The sequence below is a fragment of the Bos indicus x Bos taurus genome, chromosome 7, assembly GCF_003369695.1.
Source record: "Bos indicus x Bos taurus breed Angus x Brahman F1 hybrid chromosome 7, Bos_hybrid_MaternalHap_v2.0, whole genome shotgun sequence".
In the NCBI taxonomy this organism is placed as follows: Eukaryota; Metazoa; Chordata; class Mammalia; order Artiodactyla; family Bovidae; genus Bos; species Bos indicus x Bos taurus.
Genome location: NC_040082.1, coordinates 61,052,490 through 61,073,169, shown reverse-complemented (window position 1 = coordinate 61,073,169; position 20,680 = coordinate 61,052,490). Strand labels below are relative to the sequence as shown.

The 20,680-nt window shown below is 46.1% G+C and overlaps 3 protein-coding genes across 7 annotated transcripts in view; 2 read left to right on the top strand and 1 right to left on the bottom strand.

Annotated features, from left to right (window-relative positions):
• The window catches only part of CDC25C (cell division cycle 25C), a 35,746-nt gene extending 27,306 nt beyond the window's left edge, over window positions 1–8,440 (bottom strand). For 2 of the 4 annotated variants that reach the window (XM_027546372.1, XM_027546374.1), the window contains exons 1-4: window positions 3,110–3,374; window positions 2,323–2,531; window positions 1,360–1,454; window positions 619–664 (exon numbers count right to left, since the gene is read on the bottom strand). In XM_027546372.1, the coding sequence (XP_027402173.1) occupies window positions 619–664; window positions 1,360–1,454; window positions 2,323–2,519 (338 nt within the window). In that variant the 5' untranslated portion in view covers window positions 2,520–2,531; window positions 3,110–3,374. Of the gene's footprint in view, window positions 1–618; window positions 665–1,359; window positions 1,455–2,322; window positions 2,532–3,109; window positions 3,375–8,346 lie in introns of those variants that run through there. The other 2 variants (XM_027546375.1, XM_027546373.1) reach the window with 2 other exon arrangements.
• Window positions 3,620–8,243, top strand: LOC113895316 (oocyte-specific histone RNA stem-loop-binding protein 2-like). Its single transcript, XM_027546379.1, has 6 exons — window positions 3,620–3,888; window positions 4,807–4,887; window positions 4,994–5,098; window positions 6,079–6,222; window positions 6,365–6,473; window positions 7,284–8,243. Exons 1-5 carry the CDS (start codon window positions 3,872–3,874, stop codon window positions 6,459–6,461), a joined length of 444 nt encoding a protein of 147 aa, XP_027402180.1. The 5' UTR covers window positions 3,620–3,871; the 3' UTR covers window positions 6,462–6,473; window positions 7,284–8,243.
• Window positions 8,156–18,033, top strand: FAM53C (family with sequence similarity 53 member C). Of its 2 annotated transcripts, none has more exons than XM_027546378.1 (5): window positions 8,156–8,243; window positions 11,567–11,796; window positions 12,174–12,231; window positions 13,372–14,156; window positions 15,082–18,033. In XM_027546378.1, exons 2-5 carry the CDS (start codon window positions 11,719–11,721, stop codon window positions 15,337–15,339), a joined length of 1,179 nt encoding a protein of 392 aa, XP_027402179.1. In that variant the 5' UTR covers window positions 8,156–8,243; window positions 11,567–11,718; the 3' UTR covers window positions 15,340–18,033. The 2 variants fall into 2 exon arrangements, with proteins under 2 accessions (XP_027402179.1, XP_027402178.1); XM_027546377.1 differs by lacking the exon at window positions 8,156–8,243 and adding an exon at window positions 8,472–8,698.
• The last annotated feature ends 2,647 nt before the right edge of the window (window positions 18,034–20,680 follow it).

Below are 20,680 nucleotides of genomic sequence, written 5' to 3'. Positions count from 1 at the left end.
CATTTTAAAGACCATACTGATTGTATGTGAGGGTTAAAATAAATAGCCTTCATTTTCACAACACTATTTTTTTTTACATAAGTAATCTACTATTTTTTATTTATTTTATTTTTTGGTTGCATTGGGTCTTTATTGCTGCCTGCAGCCTTTCTCTAATTGCAACAAGCAGGGGCTACTCTTCATTGCAATGCTCAGGCTTCTCATTGCAGTGGCTTCTCTTCTTGCAGAGCACAGGCTCTAGGCACATAGGCATCAGTGGTTGCGGCATGCAGGCTCAATAGGTGTGACTCATGGGCTCTAGAGCACAGGCTCAAAAGTTGTGGTACATGGGCTTAGTTGCTCCACAGTATGTGGAATTGCCCTAGACCAGGGATCAAACCTAAGTCTCCTGCATTGGTAGGCGGATTTCCATCCACTGTGCCACCAGGAAAGTCCCTCACAACACAATTTCAATTTTGAAACTTAAAATATCTTTCAAGGGAAGAACCTACGCCTTCAAGCCCCCTTATACCTTAGGTGAAACATTCGCTATAGAGTCTGCATAGGATAAAATCCCTAGGCCAGTGCTGAGAAGGCTTTAATAGTTTAGTATGGGATTCATTTAGCAAAAGAACTTACATTCCAGCTAACCGTACTTGCTCAGGTCCTGTAGACTCCAAATGACCTGCAATCAGATGTAAAGTTATTCTTGTTCATGTATTTTGTCTTTCCTTCTAATTTTCATTACCAGTGAGCCATATTAATTTCAAAAGCTGAGCTTTTAAACACAAAGGCTCTTGAAAAATACCAATTTCATGATACAATGTACCATGGTACAAGTTCACAGAAACTTGAAAATCTGCATGTGTCACATAAAGGAAAATTTCTTGGAAATAGTGCATTATGCTAACCTACAGAGATTTTTTTCATCAGTAGAAAGGAAAATTTATCACTCAGGAAATATGAAATTAGAACAAATACTAAAATGGTTGACTAGTAAAACACATTCCTTTGGGGTACACACCCTATAAAAACACATAAGAATTAGTTGACAAAGCATTTCTTTATGTTGGCTTCTTTGTCTCTGCTGAAATTAGACTGAGGCATAAAACTTTTTATCTTTAACTACCACTTTCATTCCCACAATCAATCAACAAAATATTCCTTCTTATCTAACTTTCTCAATGCAAAGTGACTCCTATTCGGGTCAATTCTCTTCCCATTGGCTGAATTATTCTTCTCAAAAATCCTCTAGGTCCTCGAAGAATTCCATCCTCAAGGCTCTCTATCTACATTTACCACCTTCCATCTCTATCATACTACTGTCCTCTCCCCTAACAATTATTCCTTCCCTTGAGGCCTTTACCTCCCTTTCCCTACCAGTTTCATCAAGGTCTGCAGAAGCAGTAAGATGAGTGGCAGACATCTCCCCGCTGCTAAGATTCGAAAGATCAAGGCAACGTTTTGGGGTTCCTCTGTTGAGACATAATAATACATCAAGATTCCAACTGGGTTATAATATCCTAAAAGGCAAAGATCACATTATCCTCTTCATTTGAAATACCTATTTCTGACTACCACATAAAACAGTCTTCAAATAAATCTAATTGATTTTTGGAAACATGTCAGACTAGGCTGAGAAAAATCGCCACCTTTTCTCTACTCCAATAATACCTCATTTTCTCCTCCTCAACATGTTGAATCAAGGTAATTTAAGAAAATGGCTGAGGTGGGTCTTGACTCCTCATCTTTTGCTCTGAGCACCATGAGCACACAGATTTTCAGTACTACTCTGACTTCCAACTTTGCTGGCTAGTTGAGGCATCAGAGTATGGCATTACCAGAATTTAAAGTACAATAGGGGCTTCCCTGGTGGGTCTGTGGTAAAGACTCCATCTGTCAATGCAGGAGATGTGGGTTAAATCTCTGGGTTGGGAAGATCCCCTGGAGAAGAAAATGGCAACCCACTCCAGTATTACTGCCTGGGAAATACCATGGACAGAGGATCCTGGCGGTCTACAGCCCATGGAGTTGCAAAAGAATTGGGCACTAGCAACTAAACAACAACAAAAGTAATGTTGACTGTAGTACTTATAAAACTACAACTTATATGATGCAATAGTTTTCAAAGACTTTCCTCATCATTTGATTCTATATGATCCTAGTAAGATAGTAAGGGATTATTATTTCTATGTTACAGAAAAAAAGCCTTAGACTCAAAACTGTCAAATAGTTAGTCAAGGACAGTAACTTAACCCTTATCTCTGAACCAGGATAATTTTTTAAAAGCCCAAAAACTGTTTAGAAGAGCAAAGGAGATGTGAAAAGAAAAAGTAGATTTACCCAGACAAAATGCTTAGGTTTGCAGAGTCACCAAAAAGTTTCTTCTCCACTGGAGTTGTAGGGAGATCTGAACTGATGGAAAAGGAAGCATCTCTCTCAAGGAGCAGGTTTAATATCTTCCTCTGATTGGACCTAGAACTAGGTCCTGAGGCAAGGCTTCCCTCCTCTCTTTTGGATGAGAAGAATTCTGCAGACATGGTCTCCGAGTTCTAAGAAAAAACAAAACCTAGCTAAGAGACGAGGCTTCCCAGATGGCTCAGCGGTAAAAGAATCCGCCTGCCAATGCAGGACACGTGGGTTGAATCCCTGGGTGGGGAAGATCCCTTGGAGGAGGAAATGGCAACCCTCTCTAGTATTCTTGTCTGGAAAATCCCATGGACAGAGGAGCCTGGTGGACTGCATGCAGTCCATAGGGTCGCAAAAGAGTCGGACTCTACTAAACAACCATAAGAGAGGGAAAACGTCACCTACACAACCTCCTCCACCCTTTACAGTTGCGACCAAGTGAACCAGTATTGGAGAAGGGGGCATTCCCAAACGGTGAATCACAGATTGGCCTGAAGGTGAAATAGCACTTGCCGGAAGTGGCTTGGCCTTTCCATTGGAATCTTAACTTACCGAAAGGCAACCTCAGGGTTTTGAAGATGAAATTAAAAGAAGCCACACAGTTCATGACTCCTGACAGGAAGGAACTCAGGTCTCCTAACTCGCTATAATGCCTGTTTTGTCCCCCTAAACACCGTTCGCGAGGCCCGTGATTCTGTGGAGGGCACAGCTCTAGGCTTACCGCAGGTTTGAGTCCGAGACTTGCCTTCAGGAGGAATGAAAGTAAGCAGGGAAATCAGACACAAGCGAAGATTCTAGAAGAACTAAAGAAAAATCTGAGGTAACGGAGGCGATTTAACCATACATCTATGCCTCTCGACCAGATAGGCCAGGTTTGGGTTTCGCCGCTTCTCTCAGCAGGTTGAAGTTACAGCCTAAGAGTAAGATTAACAGCCAAAAGCCTTGACCATTCAAACCTTCCGCCTTCCCAAAATCCTATCACGCTCGCCTCAGAACTGCGTCAGCCTATCTCCGCGCACCCGCCTAGACCCGCTGAGCCAATCGTTTGCCTCCTACATCCCCGGGGGCGTGAGCTGTTCGGAAGGAGGTTTGCCCCGCCCCACAGGCCAGCAGGCTTCCGATTAGACCACCAGTTTGGGGCCAGCCCCTAGCTAAGCCCCGCCCCATAGGGAGCTTGGCGCCTCATTGGCTCTTCCTCTGGCCAATCACCACACCCTTTCTGAGCTCTCCTTTCCTTCGGCCCCCTCAGCCCCTTCAACCCCGGGACATTTAAATTGCACTTTGCTAGCGACGACCACTTAGCAGCAGCAGCAGCGACCACCACTCCCTAGGATAATACCTGGAGGAATTCATTTATGTGGGAGGGTGTTTTAAATGGATTGTGTTTTTTTTCCCTTGCTTCTTTCTCGTGCCGTTACGTGGACCTTTCCTTATTTTTGCTAGCCTTCCCCTATAGGTGGAACATTAGCAGCCAGTGTGGCAGATGTTGCGGCAAGACAGGTGTGTGTATTTATGATGAGTAGCACTGGCAGTAGAATCATCTCATGGCATAATCCTTATCAGAGTCCAAAGGATCCTAAACTTTGGTTGTTTATGGGTATTTGAACATTGACTAGGTGGTTATTATTGTTAAGTCGTTCAGTTGTGTCTGACTCTTTGGGACTCCATGAACTGCAGCACGCCAGGCTTCCCTGGTCCTTCACCATCTTCTGCAGTTTGCTCAAACTCATGTTCCTTGAGTCAGTGATGCTATCCAACCATCTCTCTCATCCTCTGTCTAGACGGTATTAAGAATTTATTATTAATGTTGGGGATTTGCTTTTAAATAATCCTGTGGGAGTGGTAGTGAGTATAGATGAAAGAAGATTGGCCATGAGTACTGGGTCACGGGTAACTAGGAGGTCCATGATATCCAGTAATATCAAAGTTTAGTCTTTATACTAATCACCTGTGGATCTTGCTAAAATGCATACTCTGGTTCAGTTGATCTGGTTACCAAGATTCTACACTTCTAACAAGTTCTCAGCTGATGCTAATGCAGCTAGTCTGGGGATCAGACTTTGAGTAGCAGAGAATTATGCTATTATCTTTGCATATTTGAAATTTTCCATAATAAAAAATGTTTAAAATAACCTTGGAAGCTCTTTAAAAGATAACTTACCAAAATGATAATTCAATAGGTCTAGAGTGGGGCTGAGGAATTATCAAGGCACCCATAAGCTACCCATAGAAATGGCTTACAGACCACACTTTGAGAAACAAATTAGAAATGCAACCTTTATCTTTGAGAGACAGTGAGTTAGGAATACAACCTTTATCTGGTGCCAGGATCTTGGTAGTGTAGTGGCTGAGAGGTATAGTATAGTTAGCTGGGTGTTATCCTAATACCCTTTTCATCTGTAGAATTTGCTTCCCCAGAAAGAAGGTGTGTGAAGAGTCTTTATCCTCCAAGATGGAGATGATGAGTGTGGGAGTCAGTACAGAGCCCTGCCATGCCAGGTAAGTTTGACAATCAGGCTGGAGATTAAGGGAATGTAGGAAGAGCTGGTTTCTGCTTTGATGACTATCATAACACTTCATGGGACCACTGTCTACATCTTTATAGGTGGGAGCTAGAGACAGATGCAACTGTTCTACAGCGGCGGCAAAAGCAGATAGATTATGGCAAGAGCACACCTGGTTACCAGTGCTTTCTGCAGCAGGTCCCCAAGTGAGTGCAGTTGTGGGTAGTCACAAAGAGTGTCAACCACATGGTTTTTGTTCAATGTCAGGTGATGGAAAGATACTAAAATCTGAATGCTCCCACAAAGTTGCAACATTACTAAATTATCCTGTAATCTAGTCCCCCAAATACATTTCCAAGATTTTTTTTTCAAAAGGAACAAGTTATACTTGGCCTATAAGACTTCTCAAAGCTCTATTCGTGTTTGCTAGTAAATTTTTTTTCTTCCATTTTCACCTCATGCCTCCATGTGCGTGTATGATAAGTTACTTCAGCTGGGGATTTGCTTTTTAAATAATCCCGTGGGAGTGGTGGTGAATATAGATGAAACAAGATTGGCCATGAATACCGGGTCATGGGTAACTAGGACGCTATGGACCCCAGCCCCAGGGGATTCCCTCTGTCCGTGGGATTCTCCAAACATGAATATTGGAGTGGGTTGCCATGCCCTCCTCCAGGGGATCTTCCTGACCCAGGGATTGAACCTGCATTTCTTACATCTCCTGCATTGGCAGAAGGGTTCTTTACTACTAGTGCCACCTGGGAAGGCCCATGCCTCCATCTGACTGTTAATTACAACATACCTGCCTAATTACATGTAAGCTTACAAGCATATATACAAATTAATGAATGAAAAGGTAGAATATGTTTTAAAGAGATGTCAAATACTTTCTTCTGTATCTATCTTGACTAATGAGGGACTTGGAATATCTAATTTAGCTTACCCAGAAGAAAGAATATTAGACAGTTGGGAAGTTTGATGTTTAATCTAATTTAAACATTTTCTTTGAATTAAGGACATTGATCTTACCTCATTCTCAGAAAATCCCTAATGAGTCTCCTAATTTACCATAATGGAGAAGGCAATGGCAACCACTCCAGTACTCTTGCCTGGAAAATTCACCATAATAAGCAATAAGCTGTGCCCCTTGGCCTTGACCTTAGTCTGACACATTTGTCATTGCCAGGGCACAGCGACAGCCAGGACTTCACCCTCAAACACCAAACAAGAACAGGAGGTACAGCCGTCGCTCCTGGGATGCCCAGATCAGGAAGTGGAGAAGAGCCCTACATTCCTGGGACCCTCCCAGCCAGCCTCTGCAGGCTGAGGGGTGTGTGCACTATTCCTTGTTCCTTCCTTGAGTGGTGGACTAAGCCTTATCTCTCCCCACTTTGCAGAGGTTTCACTTTCACTGGCTGAAAAGGGAGAGCCTGACTGAAGTGCACATTTCTCTGACTCTGCTGCCTTCCTAGGTGCGGAATGGACAATCCCTTAGAGCCAATGGATTCCACCCCTTTGGATGACTGGCTCCAGGCCCTGGAACCCTCAGAGAATCAGGATGAAGACTAGGAGGGAGCCCAGGTAGTATCCTCTGCTGAAACCCACTGGAGCAGGGTCAGAGATGGGGTCTAGCCCAGGAGGTCACAATTATGATAGGGTTCAAGGTAGTAGCCCAAGAACAAAAGAAGGAAAATGGAACAGCAGGGGGGAAAATATGCAGAACGTGAGTAAAAAAAAAAAAAACAGAAAACCTTGAACCAAAAGTGGCATAAAGAGATCTAGTTGTAGTTAGAAATGGGGAAGAGGCTGGGCTGCACTGGGGACACTGTTTTATACTTGATGAAATGGGTGTCATTTTCCTTTGAATCAAGACCTGAAATCTGACTTGCAGGGTTTGGTTGTTTTAAGTGTTTCAGTTTCTTTCAATGTTTTGCAAATGTGCCAATGCTAACTTCTTATACTCAATCACTTATCTTTAGTAAGCATGATATTTTATTATTAAATAAAAAGGGAGATTTACCTACTGGTGAAGACCAAGGGCTTTAGAGTCTCAGACAGCTTTTTAATATGACCATTGTCCACCACATGGGTAGCTACTTAACCTCTCTTGCTGTTTCATCTGTCAAACAAGGAAATTTTCTCTCATTTGATGATTGTAAACAAAAATGAGAATACATATTTAAAGTATGCAGCACGGTGCCTGGCACATAAGCGCTCCATAGCAGCAATTACTGGAAACCGTTTCCTCTACACTTCATGGTCCCTGCCCCTTCTTTTGCCAAGGGGAAATGTGCAGGGCAAACAAATGTGCAGTGTATCTCCCATCACACCCCCCTGCTCCACGTATTTTCTTGATAAGTACCTCACTTTCCCTTTACTCTTCTTTTTCAGTTTGCAGATTTGGTCACTCCTGCCTTCCCTGTCTTTCTGAGGAAGATTCCCACCATTGCCTCTACCTTTGAGCTGGTCACAATTACTTATCTGTCCCAGACTTCAGTGGTGCATAAAATATTTAGGGAAACCGTGTCTTTCAGGGGACTTCTTGCTGAATGTAATAGTGAAGATTACTTGCAGTACTTCTACTTTTCAACTTATTAAAAATCTAAAACTCTGTCCCACAAAGAGATCATAACACGAAGGCATTGTTTAAAACCTCTCCTTTTCCCATGTTTTACCCTCTGTCTAAACCTTCTTTGATAGCTGATACTCAAATTTACTTAAGAGCCAGAAACCACCTAGCCGTTCCACAACCTCTTCACCTACCAACTGCTACATTCAGTCTCTTGAAAAAGGACTTAAACTTTGGCTGAGTAGAAGGTAGTGGTAGCGATGGAGATTTAATAAAAGGTGGTTTCTTCTTCCTGAAGAGGAAATATAGCGCTATCAATATCTTTTCCCCCAGCGACCTGTTTCCTCCATCCCAGAAAGGTTTAAAGAAAGTGGTCCAGCTGTAACCACCGTACTTTCCCTTCTCCCCCCTCCCCCACGCAAGCAACTGAACCGCCTATGATGTCATAATCACAATCCCATTACCTCATCCTGCTGGGGGGTGGGGGCATAGAGAGAGGAGAAGGAGTGAACAGCCCTGGGCCCTCGTCGGATTTACAGTATTTTGAGTGACAGCTAGCTACACAAACAAGTGGAAACGGCCCGCAACCGTTACAGGTCCTGGGTTTATAAGGTTCGAGCCGATCCGGCAGCTGGAAGAGGGGCTCCTGGGACTCAGAGCAGGCCCTAATCGGCGCTTGGACTACGCCTCCCAGAAGCCTTCACGACATGGACGGGTCCTCTGCTGGGGGAAGGGGAATTCCTTCAGAGCGGAGGCCGTAGAGAGTGGGGGCAGGAAAACAGGTGAGAGGAACCCTGGCTAATTCCGTTATGCTGCCGAAATCGAGTTGGGGGGCGTACGTGGACAGATGTAGTAACAGAGGGCGGGGGCAATGACTTTGTTTACCTTCGACCAACACGGCCTCCCCCGCGGGTTTCGAGATTTGCGTTCGACTGGCCCAGTCCACCTTCGGCAATATTTTGCAGGGGGTGACTTCCTAGGGAGGAAATCACCCTCATCGCTAAATCAAAGAGCCCGGCCTCTTTCCGACGGCGCTAGCCAAGAAAGACTTTGCGAGAAAAACGACGCGGGGCTCGAGCCTCCACGGACGGTTCAGGGGGGTTCTCCCAACCCGAGCGATCTCTCCACTCTCCTCAGGGGCCCGTTGGTTCACGCCGGCGCCTTTTAAGGGCACCGTGGGGCGAACCGAGCGCTCAGAGCTGCTCCGGCCGCGGCCCTGGGAACTGGAGGAGCCGCGGTAGGTGGCGGAGGGCAGGTGGCGCTGGGGCCTCGGGGCGGGCACCTAGACCGTCCCTCCCTCCTTCCCTCTTTCCCCTCCCCCAGCCCGTCCGCCCGCGAGGCAGGGCCTTGCTGGCCGCCTCCGCGGGGAGAGCACGGGACCCGGTGGGGGAGGGGGTGGCGGAGTGTTAAGTCCCAGACCCTCCCGTCCCCTGTGTCCTGAGTTCGCTTCCCCGCGGCCAGATGATGGGAGCTGATTGGGAACAGGCGAGCGACAGCCCCCCTGAGCGTGCCCTGGCGCCCTCCCCCCCACCCCGAGGGGCTAGCGGACGCCCCATGCCCCACCCCGCGGGGACAGGCAGAGCAACCGATGGAGAGGTTTAAGATTGGAGAGGGGGGCCTAGCCTTTTGCTTCTTCACTGGGGTGGGGGGAGGGGTGCTCCCACTTGTCACCCCTATGCCCACCAGTGCCATATGGAGAAAAAGCAGTCAGATCCCCACATACCTGTTCGTGTGCCTCCCTGCCTCATGTTTTTCTTCAGTCTCCCCCAGAGCTGTGGGACTGGGACCTAGGGGGAAGGTCTCCAGGGGTTTTTGACTCTTTTCTTCCTTGGCCTGACTTGATCCTAGGTTATCCAGGTTCCAGCACAACCTCAGCATCCCTGAAACCCTTATGTCAGGGGTTACCGCCACCCAGTGGGGTGGGGGTCCAACCTTTATTTGAGGGACAGGTGATGGTGCAGAGAAAGCCTGGATTGAGAGTTGGGCCTGGTGGGGTTTGAGGGAGGGCCTAGCGGCCTGCTGCTCTGTGTTGGGCTTAGCCCCATGCCAGCTGTTAAGCTGAGAAGTTTTAACTTGTTTAGTGAACGTTCAGGGCTGTCTGTGCCCCTCAGATGCACAAAATGGAAGGGGAAGGAAGGCGGCAAGAGAGGGCTTCTTACACTTTTTTCTCTGCCTGCCTGAGAAAGAGGAGGCCCCTCGCGGAGCTGGTTTGCCTTCTTTTGTGTCCTGGTTTGATTCCTTATGGCTTCCGTTCTGTTCCCCCTCTCAGCCTGGCCTGTTTTAGGAAACTCAGACTGAAAGTATCAGTTGCGTGGTGGTAGTTGCATTGTTCTAATTACTGCCGTGTGTGGCCACATCCCAACAATTAAAATGCAGAAAAACACAAAATCACTCTCTTGATCCCAGAGAGGGCTGGAAGTTTGCTATTTGGCCAAATGCCTCATGAAAGCCTTGAAAGAGTTTGCTTTATTCCCTGCTTCTCATGGCTGGTCAGCCTGAGGCCTGGGGTCTCTGAGGGTAAAAGCCTGCCTTAGGTTTTCTCTCTGGTTGGTCTTTGAGGGCAGAGTTAAGAAACCAAGAGCAGAAGTGATACAAGCTTTAGCTTCTCCTACAAGAATGGGGGAAGCGGCTGAAGGGAGTGCTCAGGAAACTGGAACTTCAGGGTGGTAATAATAATTATGCATGAAAATATTATTTAACTATAGTGGTGGTTGACTTCTCCTGCCTCCTTTTTGCTTAAACTCCAAGTACATCGAAGTGTGTTTCTTTGCTTCTCTTTGTGGTCTGCCTCCCTCTGAGGTGGAAATCGAGTAGAGAGGATTCCCGCCGCCGCCCCCCCCCCCCCTTTTTTTTGGCCAGGGTTGAAAGTTATCTGCCCTCAAGGTCAAGCCTTTTGGGCTTTTCTTGGCATGTGAGTGAGGGAGGTTGATATCCAGCCAAATAAACCAACCCAATTGCTTTCTTCATCTTAATATTATCACTTGTAGCACCCTGAGGCTTTATAGAGCAACAAATAGGAAGGGTGAGAAACAGCAGTCTGTGTGGACTTCTGATTTGTTCAGGCCAAGTGGTATACTTCTTATGTTTGATATTTTGCATTATTATATTATCCCTGTGACAGATTAAGATTATTCTGCCCATTTTTCATATGGGTAAACTGAGGGAAAGAAAAGTTTGATGATTTGCCAAGACCATGACAGCAAATCGGATCCAGATTTGATTTCTTGATAGTTAGTTCTCTTTGCTAGCAAATGCTACTTACACTGTCTGATTGCTGTCTGCCTGCTGGTCATTTCTGGGAATAGGCAGAACAGTATGGAAATGTTAGATTAACTTCCCTCCTCCGTTGATTGAGGTCCCTCAGGCAATTGTGTGGGCTTGAAGCCTGTTCTCTGATAGAATTAGTTTGCTTCTACTGTAATTGACCATGAGAAAGAGTCTTGATTAATTGTATTCATGGTCTTTGAGTCAAATCAGGCTAAAAACTTAGTTGAATGAAGTTAGAGTTGTTGTTTTTAACATCTGTAGAGTTGAAATGTGAATGGAATTACCCTGGTAGCATTTTCTTGTCTTCTTATAAGAGAATATGTACAGTATCTGTTGGAGAACAATAATATCAGCTGTTGAGGATAAAGGAGAATATAATACCTTGTTTACTCTGGTTTGAAGTAGAAAGTCATTCCTATAACCAGTGCACTGTTACTATTTCTGTAGTTTAGGAAGAGGCTACCTCTTCTTGCTTTTGACTGGAAGATAAAATATTGGACTAATCAGGATGGAGATAACAATGTAGGCATTTCTCTCGTCTGAGCTCGTGGTGCTGGTATTTTGGGTAGGCAGAGCAGAGCACGAACCAGGTTAGGAGTGGCAAATAGGTTTCAACTTGCTTGCTAACTCCATTTTATTATACTGGTTATCCGGAGTGCCAAGTTGAGACTGTTTCTGAGGCTATGTTTAGGCTTAGCCGGAAAGAGCTGTGATCAGTTAATGATGTGTGCCAGAGGCCTGACATAGGGATGCTGGGGTATGTGTGCCTTGCATTTTCCATCTCTGGAGTAGGTACATCTCTAATATCACTTGGGGCTGATCCATCTGTAATTGGCAGACTCAGCAGGCATGACTGGAGAGGGAAGTCCCAATGGTGCTAGAATGGTGCTGCAGTGGCAGAAGACAGCTCACGAGTGAGGTCTGGAAGAACAACAGGGAAGACATCCATCATTTGCTCCAAAGTGTGCAAGTCAAATCCCGGGGAGAATCATGATAACCCTGATCACTGAGCAGCTACAGAAGCAGACTCTGGATGAGCTGAAATGCACACGCTTCAGCATCAGTCTGGTAAAAGACAGTCTTCCCACTTCTCTAAGACCCCCTCGCCCTTTCTTAGGCTATTTGTTGTTACTACTTCAGCCTTGTCCTGTGTTGTATGAATTATCGTACTTGTACTAGATGTGCCCACTAAAGGCTCAAAACCCAGCCCAAAAGGAAGAGGGCAGGGATTTTTTTTACTGTTAAGAGAAGGGCCACTAAAATTTGGGTGGAGAAAGGTTTGAGATACTGGAAGATGTGAATTATTTTACTAACTTTGAGAGGATAAGAGAACACTTAGATGTCCCTAATATCCCTATAGCCCATGAATTGCAGAGGGGAGCTGAAAGGGCTTCCTGGAACTCTGTCCTGATCTTGAATCATGATGGATATTCTGTGTCTCTTAGCCTTTGCCTGATCATGCAGACATCTCCAACTGTGGGAACCCTTTCCAGCTTGTGTCTGGTAAGACATTATGTGTACATTTGTGTGTATGCCATGCCTCCATCCACATGTTTCTTTTATTGGTTTTCCATAACCAGGTCTAACTAGCCTGCCTCCACAATTTTCTTACCAGGGTCAGCTTCTGAGATTGGTGCTTGTCTCCATTTTATTGCACCAGTATGGGAGTTATCTGTTTACCTTGCTCTTATTCTAGCCTTGTAGGAACTTTTGTAATCTAATTTTTTGAGTAGGGAATACAGTCACATTTCAAATTTTTTTAAATAGGAAAAGTGTTAATCTGAAAAAAGTCCCCCTTCCTTTTCTATCTACCTAGCTTCTATCACCTCCCTAAAAGTAATTCCTGTTATTAGTTTCTTGTCTATTCAACCAGAGTTTTTGTTTTTGTTTTTTTACAAATAGAAGCAAATATAAATTAAAATTTTTTTTATTCCCACTCTTTGAACACAAAAGGTTGCATTCTGTATATTTGGAACTTTCTTTTTAAACTAATCATAATAAGGCTAGAAGATCTTACCATGTACGTATGTTGAGTGTTTCCTTGTGGGTGGCCAGACCCAGAGGAACACAAGCACCATCAAAGGCTTTTCCCACTGTACCCTCCCCACCCTTGCCTTCACTAGGAATACAAGTGATCTCTTACCTGCTTGATGCTTTGACACATAGGAAAGGTAAAGGCTAAGGACGGAGAGTGTAGGCCAGGTTTCCGCAACTCAGGGCTTGGGGGTTGGGGGAGCAAAGAGCTCGGTGGAGTGGAGTGAAAGGTGAGCATGGCACACACACCTTTGCTTCTCTTGACTCATTCTACCTTTGACAGGGATTCGCAGGCAGCTTATGATTCTACATTTTTAGTTTCAGGTGGTTCCTCATAACGGAGGCACTATAGTCTGCTGGGTAAAAGACCTAGCTTTAGCATCGGACAGATCTGGTTCTGAACCTTGCTTTGGTCATTTGATTCCTGTATAACTGTTGGCAAGTTATGGAACTTCTCTCATCTGTGAAATGGGGGTAGTGATAGTACCTAACTCATGAAGTTGAGGGGAAACCTCACATAAAGTGCTCACTATGTTTTGTAGCACATAATAAGCTTTTGAAAATATATTAGCTATCATTAATTCTATCTTTATTATGAATGCCTTCCAGAAGGTGCTTCCTGGAGGGGCCTGCCCCACTGTTCCTGTGCCGAGTTCCAGGATAGCCTCAACCTCAGCTACCACCCCTCAGGCTTGAGCCTGCACCTCAGACCACCCAGCCCAGGAAGTTCCCCACAGGAGCAGTCCCTCTCCCAAGTCCTAAGCCCTGAGCCCCCAGACCCAGAAAAGCTTCCTGTGCCCCCTGCCCCTCCATCTAAGAGGCACTGCCGCTCACTCTCAGTGCCCGTGGACCTGTCTCGCTGGCAGCCAGTGTGGCGGCCCGCCCCCTCCAAGCTGTGGACTCCCATCAAGCACCGGGGCAGTGGTGGAGGGGGTGGGCCACAGGTGCCTCACCAGAGCCCCCCAAAGCGGGTCTCCAGCCTCAGGTTCCTCCAAGCTCCCAGTGCCTCTTCTCAATGTGCCCCAGCCCACAGACCCTACAGCCCCCCTTTCTTCAGCCTAGCCCTAGCTCAAGATTCCTCTCATCCCTCTGCCGCCTCCCCACAAAGTGGCTCCTGGGAGAGTGATGCTGAGTCCCTGTCACCTTGCCCACCCCAGCGCCGCTTCTCCCTGTCACCCAGCCTGGGCCCACAGGCAAGCCGCTTCTTGCCCTCTGCCCGGAGCTCCCCTGCATCCTCCCCAGAGCTGCCCTGGCGACCTCGAGGCCTGCGCAATCTTCCCCGAAGCCGCTCACAGCCTTGTGATCTTGATGCCCGCAAAGCTGGGGTCAAGCGGCGCCATGAGGAGGACCCTCGGCGGCTGCGGCCTTCCTTGGACTTTGACAAGATGAATCAGGTGGGACTGGCAAGACCAGGGAAGCTGGGATGGGAGTAGCGAAGACTGTTCGATTTTCACTTGTAAGGTGTCCTTTAGCTCCGGGCCCTCCTGACATGGCCTCTCTTGGCACTCCTGTCTGCCTGAGCCTTGGCTAAGGGTGGTCTACCATCTCAATTTGCCCAGGATTATCCTGGTTTTAGCATTGAAAGTCCTGTGAAATTCTTCAGTTCTGGGAGTTGCAGAGAAACTCAGTGGACCCATGTTAAACCTTCCAACAGAGATCCCAGATTGTCCTACCGGAGGCATCTTCCCTCTTTATGCATGGCTCAGAAAAGCCCCATCAGTGCCCTGCCCCTTCTCATGCAAGGCTGGTTTTGTCCCTTGCCCTTCACTGCTTCACGTGGGCCTGGGAGGGCTTAAGCAAAATAGGCTGCTGCATCATTCATTCACTCAACAAATGTTTTTTGTCTTCCCAGTATGAGTACAGTTGTTGTAGGCACTTGCCCACTCTTTTCATATTCTTCTTTGGGACCACTGGGTCATAAACCGCTTTGAGGACTTACTCACTTATTCATAGTCATTCGTTCAAGCAGTCAACAAATGTTATTGAATACCTACTACGTAACAGACTCCGACTAGGCACTGGCAATATAGGAGTGAAACAAGCTGTCAATCAGTACTCCTACACACATGAAGTTTATAAACAGGCTTCTAATCTTGAATCTGATAGAAACTATGGGCTCTTTTCCTCAAAAAAATATGCATGTACACTGAATTTTCAAAATTTTATCTGGGAGTTCATGACCTCACCCTAACGCATAGGACTCCTGCTTTCAAGGGTAACCAAGAGGGGTACTTTGAAATACAGCTTGGGCAGGGTTCTCTGGGAAGTTAACATCTCTCTTTGCCTTAATTTTGTTTGTTTGTTTGTTTTGTTTGACAGAAACCATACTCAGGAGGTCTCTGTCTCCAAGAAACAGCCCGGGAAGGCAGCAGTATCTCTCCACCGTGGTTCATGGCCTGCAGCCCCCCACCCCTCTCTGCTTCCTGCAGCCCCATTGGGGGTTCCTCCCAGGTGCTGAGTGAAAGCGAAGAGGAAGAGGAGGGGGCCGTGCGGTGGGGGCGGCAGGCGCTAAGCAAGCGGACACTGTGCCAGCAGGACTTTGGGGACCTGGACTTGAATCTGATTGAGGAGAACTAAAACTGAGAGGCTACTTCCTGGGGCCACACAGACTGACTCTCTTATGGCTACTAACAAGTGTCGAGGTCCCAAGGCTGGGGGCCCAGCCTGGGAATGGGGGTGAATGGAGGGCTCCGACTCAGGGCAGCCGGAAATCTTCTCGCTCCAGGAAGCTCGACTATGCCGAGAGACTGGCCGGGACAAGATAAACGGAGCTGGTGGCGGGAGGGACAGCCCCAGAGCAGACCCTTCCCATGGCGGCCCTGAGTGTGAGTATCCCTGCCACCGAGAAAGCAATGGGCAGGGACGGAAGGGGTCTGCCGACCCCAGCTCGGGGAATTTCACTAGCCCCTTTGCTTCAAAGGGCACTTGTGTCTTAGAATTTGGCCAGGGTGGGGGGTTCATTCAGCCTCCTTGGAGAAATTGTGTGAGAGTGTGTGAGTGCATGAGAGTGCTCGAGGAAAGGTGTGTTTGGGTAGCTTTAGGGAAGGAAGGCAGTTGAAACCTAACAGCAGAGCACCGCAGTACTCCCAGGATCTTAGGTTTTCACGGGACAGCAGGCTTGTTTTAGGAGTCGGGGTTCTAAGGAGCTCTGGAAGCAAGCTTGTAATCTGTTAGCAACAGTGGCTCTGCAAAGGATTCTATTTGGGGGTCCTCAACTAATGGTCTTTTCCTCAGGCCCATACCTCCCCTAGATAGATCTAGTATTGGCTGGAGAGGGTGCTGCATATTGATTCTGAGCTGGCTTTTTTTTTCTTATCAGATTGCCAAGGCTGGATACAAGTTGCCTATCTCACTCACTAAGTAGATGCAAGCACATGTGGGCAATTAAGGCAGGGCTGAAGGGCTCCATCTCTTTCTTTCCCTTCCTACTGATGGGACCTCTTTTCCCTCTTACTTTCTGCCCTTTGAGGGTCAAGAAGAAGGAAGGAAGCCCCTGTATGGAGGCTGACCTGCAGCAGAAGTAGTGTTCAGTCCCCAGCAGGCATAGGTGAGTGCACCCCAGCACTGCCCTTTTGAAGCAGACTGTAGAGAAACTTGTTATAAGATCCAGGCCTAGCCATTTTTTCTGAGTTGGTTGAGAAAGAGGAAGGGGATGTCAGCATTTACTAGTTTGCTCATCTTCCACTCCTGCCAGGAAATGTTTATTTGCCTCTAATTGGCCCTTAGAGACCTCAGGGAGGTTGAGGCTCACTGAGGGATTGGCTGAGGATGTGTAAAGCAGACTGTGAGAAGCAGCTGGGAGTTTGTTGTTGCTGGATTGAATTTCTTTTATTGTTTCACACCCACAACTTGGGCTCAGCAACAGGTCTCAGTGGCCACACTGATGGGTTTAAGGATTTCAGAAGCTCTATAGGGCTGGCTCCAGGGGAGATGCATACTGAAGCTGCTGCCATAATGGCTTTTGAGGCTTTGTCCAGCTTTGCTTAGACCCTGCAGGACCAAATTAGACCTGCCCTTCCTGTTTATTGGAAGAAGGGCATTTTCCCAGGGTTTTGTAGGAACCAGTTGCTCATGTTAGGAAAGAGGACCTATGTGTTTTCTTCCTTATGGATTTGAACTTATGGTTTTCTGGGTCTCCCACATGCTGGATAGGAGCATCAGTGAGGCCCTAGCATCCTTGCCTCCACTCCCGAGGAGATGGCTATGTCTTCTTCAGCCTCCTGCCTTTAGAGGTTCTACCCCTCCAGGACTCCTTCCCTTCACCTGCTAGTTTGCACGAGTTACTAGTGAGCTACCAGGTCTGTAGGGGCCTGAGAGAGGTTCTCTGGAGAATCCAAGGAAACTGTGAGCCCAGGAGTTGCCCCTCCTTGGTTTTATCCCTCCCCTTTCTGTTCTCGCTCTTTAGGCCATAATTTCCCTGGTGCCAGCTTCTTTTCCTCCTGGGCCATCCTCATGCCTGGGCTCTCTGCTGCAGATTGTGCCAGCTTACAATAGGCCACTGGTAATGTCAGGGGGTTCTCTGCAGGCCCAAAGCTGAAGAAGTGAGGGCAATAATTTCTGCCTCCACCCTGGCTTCCTCAAAACCCTAGGGCACCATCCCTAAGGGAGAAGGTCTATAGATGCCATATTTGAATTCCATTACTTTAAGATCTGGAAAGTTAAACTAGCTGGAACTATTGTTTTGCTTCCTAATCTAAGTACCTGTGGCCCTTGGACAAGCCTTTTCGAGAAGTGGTTTATTTTGCTTTACATGGTAGATCTGTATAAACCAAATGCTATTTTTCAAAGCATTTGGACTGCTGACCATTTAAAAGCAGCCTGTGATTGCTTCTTTTGTAAAGCAAGCAACCTCCCTCTACTTTAGCTGTTTTGACAATTTGGATTTTCACATATTGGGCTTACCCAGAGTGGAACACACCTCTGCAGTGGTTGACCCTGGGTAGACATCTGCATCTGTGTTGTGTGTGTGGTGTGGCTGATCAGTAGGTGAGTATTCCTGCGTGTGTGAGTGAAGCCACTCCCAGGCTGGTGCTCTCCTCCTGTGCCCGGTGACTGCCCACTGGCAGCTCCAGCTGCCCTTCACTCCCACCTGCTGCCAAAGTCCCTGTGCTAATGGGATTACAAATACAAAAAGTGGAAAAATTTTTTCGTAAACTTTGTTTTATATTAAAAAAAATCCATAAGTCTGTGTGTGTTAAACATGAGGTCCTGCCTCTGTGGCTGTGTTTGAAAAAATAAAGTTTTATTAGAATAATCCATTTTCCCAAGCAACCTTGTGTACTACAGTGTTGTCTTCCTTTCTTCACAAAGAAAGGCAAGGAGGAAGTGGGGAGAAGGCCACGCAACTCTTCCAGCTGCTTTTTCTATGACATGGCTGAACTTTTGCCCCTCGAGGACAGTATTTGGTCCCTGGGCCCTTTGCAGCCACAGTAGTTATATCCTGTGACCCAGCTTCTGTTAAGACCTCAGTTATTTCTGGCAGTCTGATTTGGTCTCCTGTTTCCCTGGTACTTATAGCCATCTCTTCTTACCTCCTGTCACTCTCACTTCCAGCAGGGTGAAGTCAAGTATTAATCCATTCTTCCTCCCTGAGAAATGCTAGATGGTGCAATTAGAAACTTGTCTAGAATGGTTTGTAGGCTTTGGGAAGTATGGAGAAGGCATAATACGGACCTTGTCCAGGAGTGTCTTTTCAGAGTTTTCATACATTTTGTTGTGGAGAGCTGGAGATAAAGTTGTCAAAATTCAGAGTCCAAAGACCTCAGCAATTTCACCATCCTGAAAATACTGGTTTTGGAAAACTACCCTAGCAGCAGAGCTGCTTTTTTGCTCTAGAAGGTGGTATTTTCCCTAATGCTTCAATTTGGAATGTTCATTTGCTGAAAGAAGCTGTGTGGCTCACTCTCTCTCTCTAGACCTTTCTATTCCACCCTTTCTTCTCCCTCCGTTAGCATTCTTCCAATGTGTGTGGGTGAAGTGTAGTTGCTTAGAGAGCTAGGCAGGAGCCTCTTGTCCCTAAGGCATAGCCTTTCTTTACCAGTTGTAGCAATGACTTGCCAGGCAGCAAGAAGAGTCAAGTTGCTTAGCCTCCGACCCAGTTTTCTGCTTCAAATTGGTGACACTCATCACTGAATACCAATGAAGTGTGCAAGAAGACAGGATTGGCTTGACTACCTGGAGGAGGAACTTTGAGGGGATGAAAAAACACCCTGAAAAGAGTGGGAGTTGTCACCTATCCTGGAAACAAAGTAAGAAGGGCTTTGAAGGGGGTAGGGCTATAGCATGTGGTTAAAGAATCTCAGAATCACAGGTTCGTTCTTTGTATAAAACTGCTGTTATGTTTCGCCTACTGTTTGAGCAGGGTTAAGGCCTGAACAAACTTACTTCCCTCTGCTTTTTTTCCTTTCTGGTCAGTTTTTTTGTTGGGTTTTTCTACTGTTTATTTTCTCTGAAGGCTAGTGTGATTTCATTTTCCATTGCTGAAGCATAAGAAAGAATATAAACTTTATGAGGGTTTTGTTTTATTCTTTGAAAACTTACTGGCTTATGAAAGTGTTGCCATATTTGTGAATTAATTATTTATTTTTTGTCTTTGCTTTCCCATTCCTGAGCTTAGGCACAAAGACACCACTTGTGTCTGGTGCTGTGAGAAGCTAGCTTTGGACAGTGGGACAGTAATAAGAGCTCCCCATGAGAGAAAATCCCAGCAGTGAATTTTAATGGAAAATCTACAAGGCAGCTAGGTCATGTATGGATTCATCTCTTTGTCTCTTACCAATTACAATTTGTGAGGAGTGTGTTTTAAGAGGTGTCTCGGCCCAGAAAAACCAAGAAAAACTGAATCAGGCCTCAGATTGGCTATGGAAGATGGACACTATAGGGAATAGGGAGAGGAAAAAATCCAAATAAATGTTTCCTTGGTGCTCCATAAGGTTAGTTCTAGAATGGCTTCACTGGATGTTGTACTTTGACTGAAGCCAATAACTGGTACTTCCCTCTGGCCCCCAACCTTTGCTACAAGGCAAGTAGGTCAAAGGTAAAGAAGATTATGGACAGATTTCTAGGTAGGCACATAAGTCTGGAAAGAATGCTACTGCTCTTAATTGTCTGTGCGTCAGATCAGTGAAAGAAATGGGTACTTTTAGGGTAGTAATCATGGATTAATACCATCTTTTCCTGGTTTGTATCTACTTCCATGTATACTCTGCATCCATAAGATTATGGAACTTGTGCTAGTCTCTAACGTGACCAATGTTAATGACTGAGATTTCTCATTGCCCAGTGTAAACAAAAATCTAGGCAAAAGATATCTCACTATCTCCCCTTCTCTACAGCCACTTTTCTGACAGGAGTATCAGTCTTCCATGCCTATGAATTCAGATAGGAGTGATGGGGTTTTCTTTGTCCCCAGCTCCACTTATTTCCATGGTAAGATGTACTTTGGTCTCTTTCCAGTTCCCTTAAAAGTTGAATTGAGAAACACCTGGACTTAATAACATTGGCTGATTTGGAAGCAGGAAGAAGCTCCACTAGGATATGTCAGACTATTGAGATGTTGGAAGCACGTTGGCCTTCAGCCAATATAGAGTGGCATTATCATATACAATGGGTATAAAACGTTGGTCAATTGGAAAGGGACCTATGAAGTATTGGTAATATATAATGAAATGGTACCATGTTATGGACAAGTGAGAAGAAAGATATTGTGTCCCATGGACCAATGGGAAGTTTCCTAAAAGATAAGGACAGGAGGGTAGTGCCTATTTTCAGGCTTGGAAATCAGTCAGGTACTGGGGCACTAACTTCTTATCTCAGAATATCAATTCTCTAGGTAACTTGCCCCTCAGCCACCCACCCCAGTTAAAGTCTTTGGTATACAAGGAGGGTAAGCTAAAACCTCAGATTAAGGGGCCCCCTA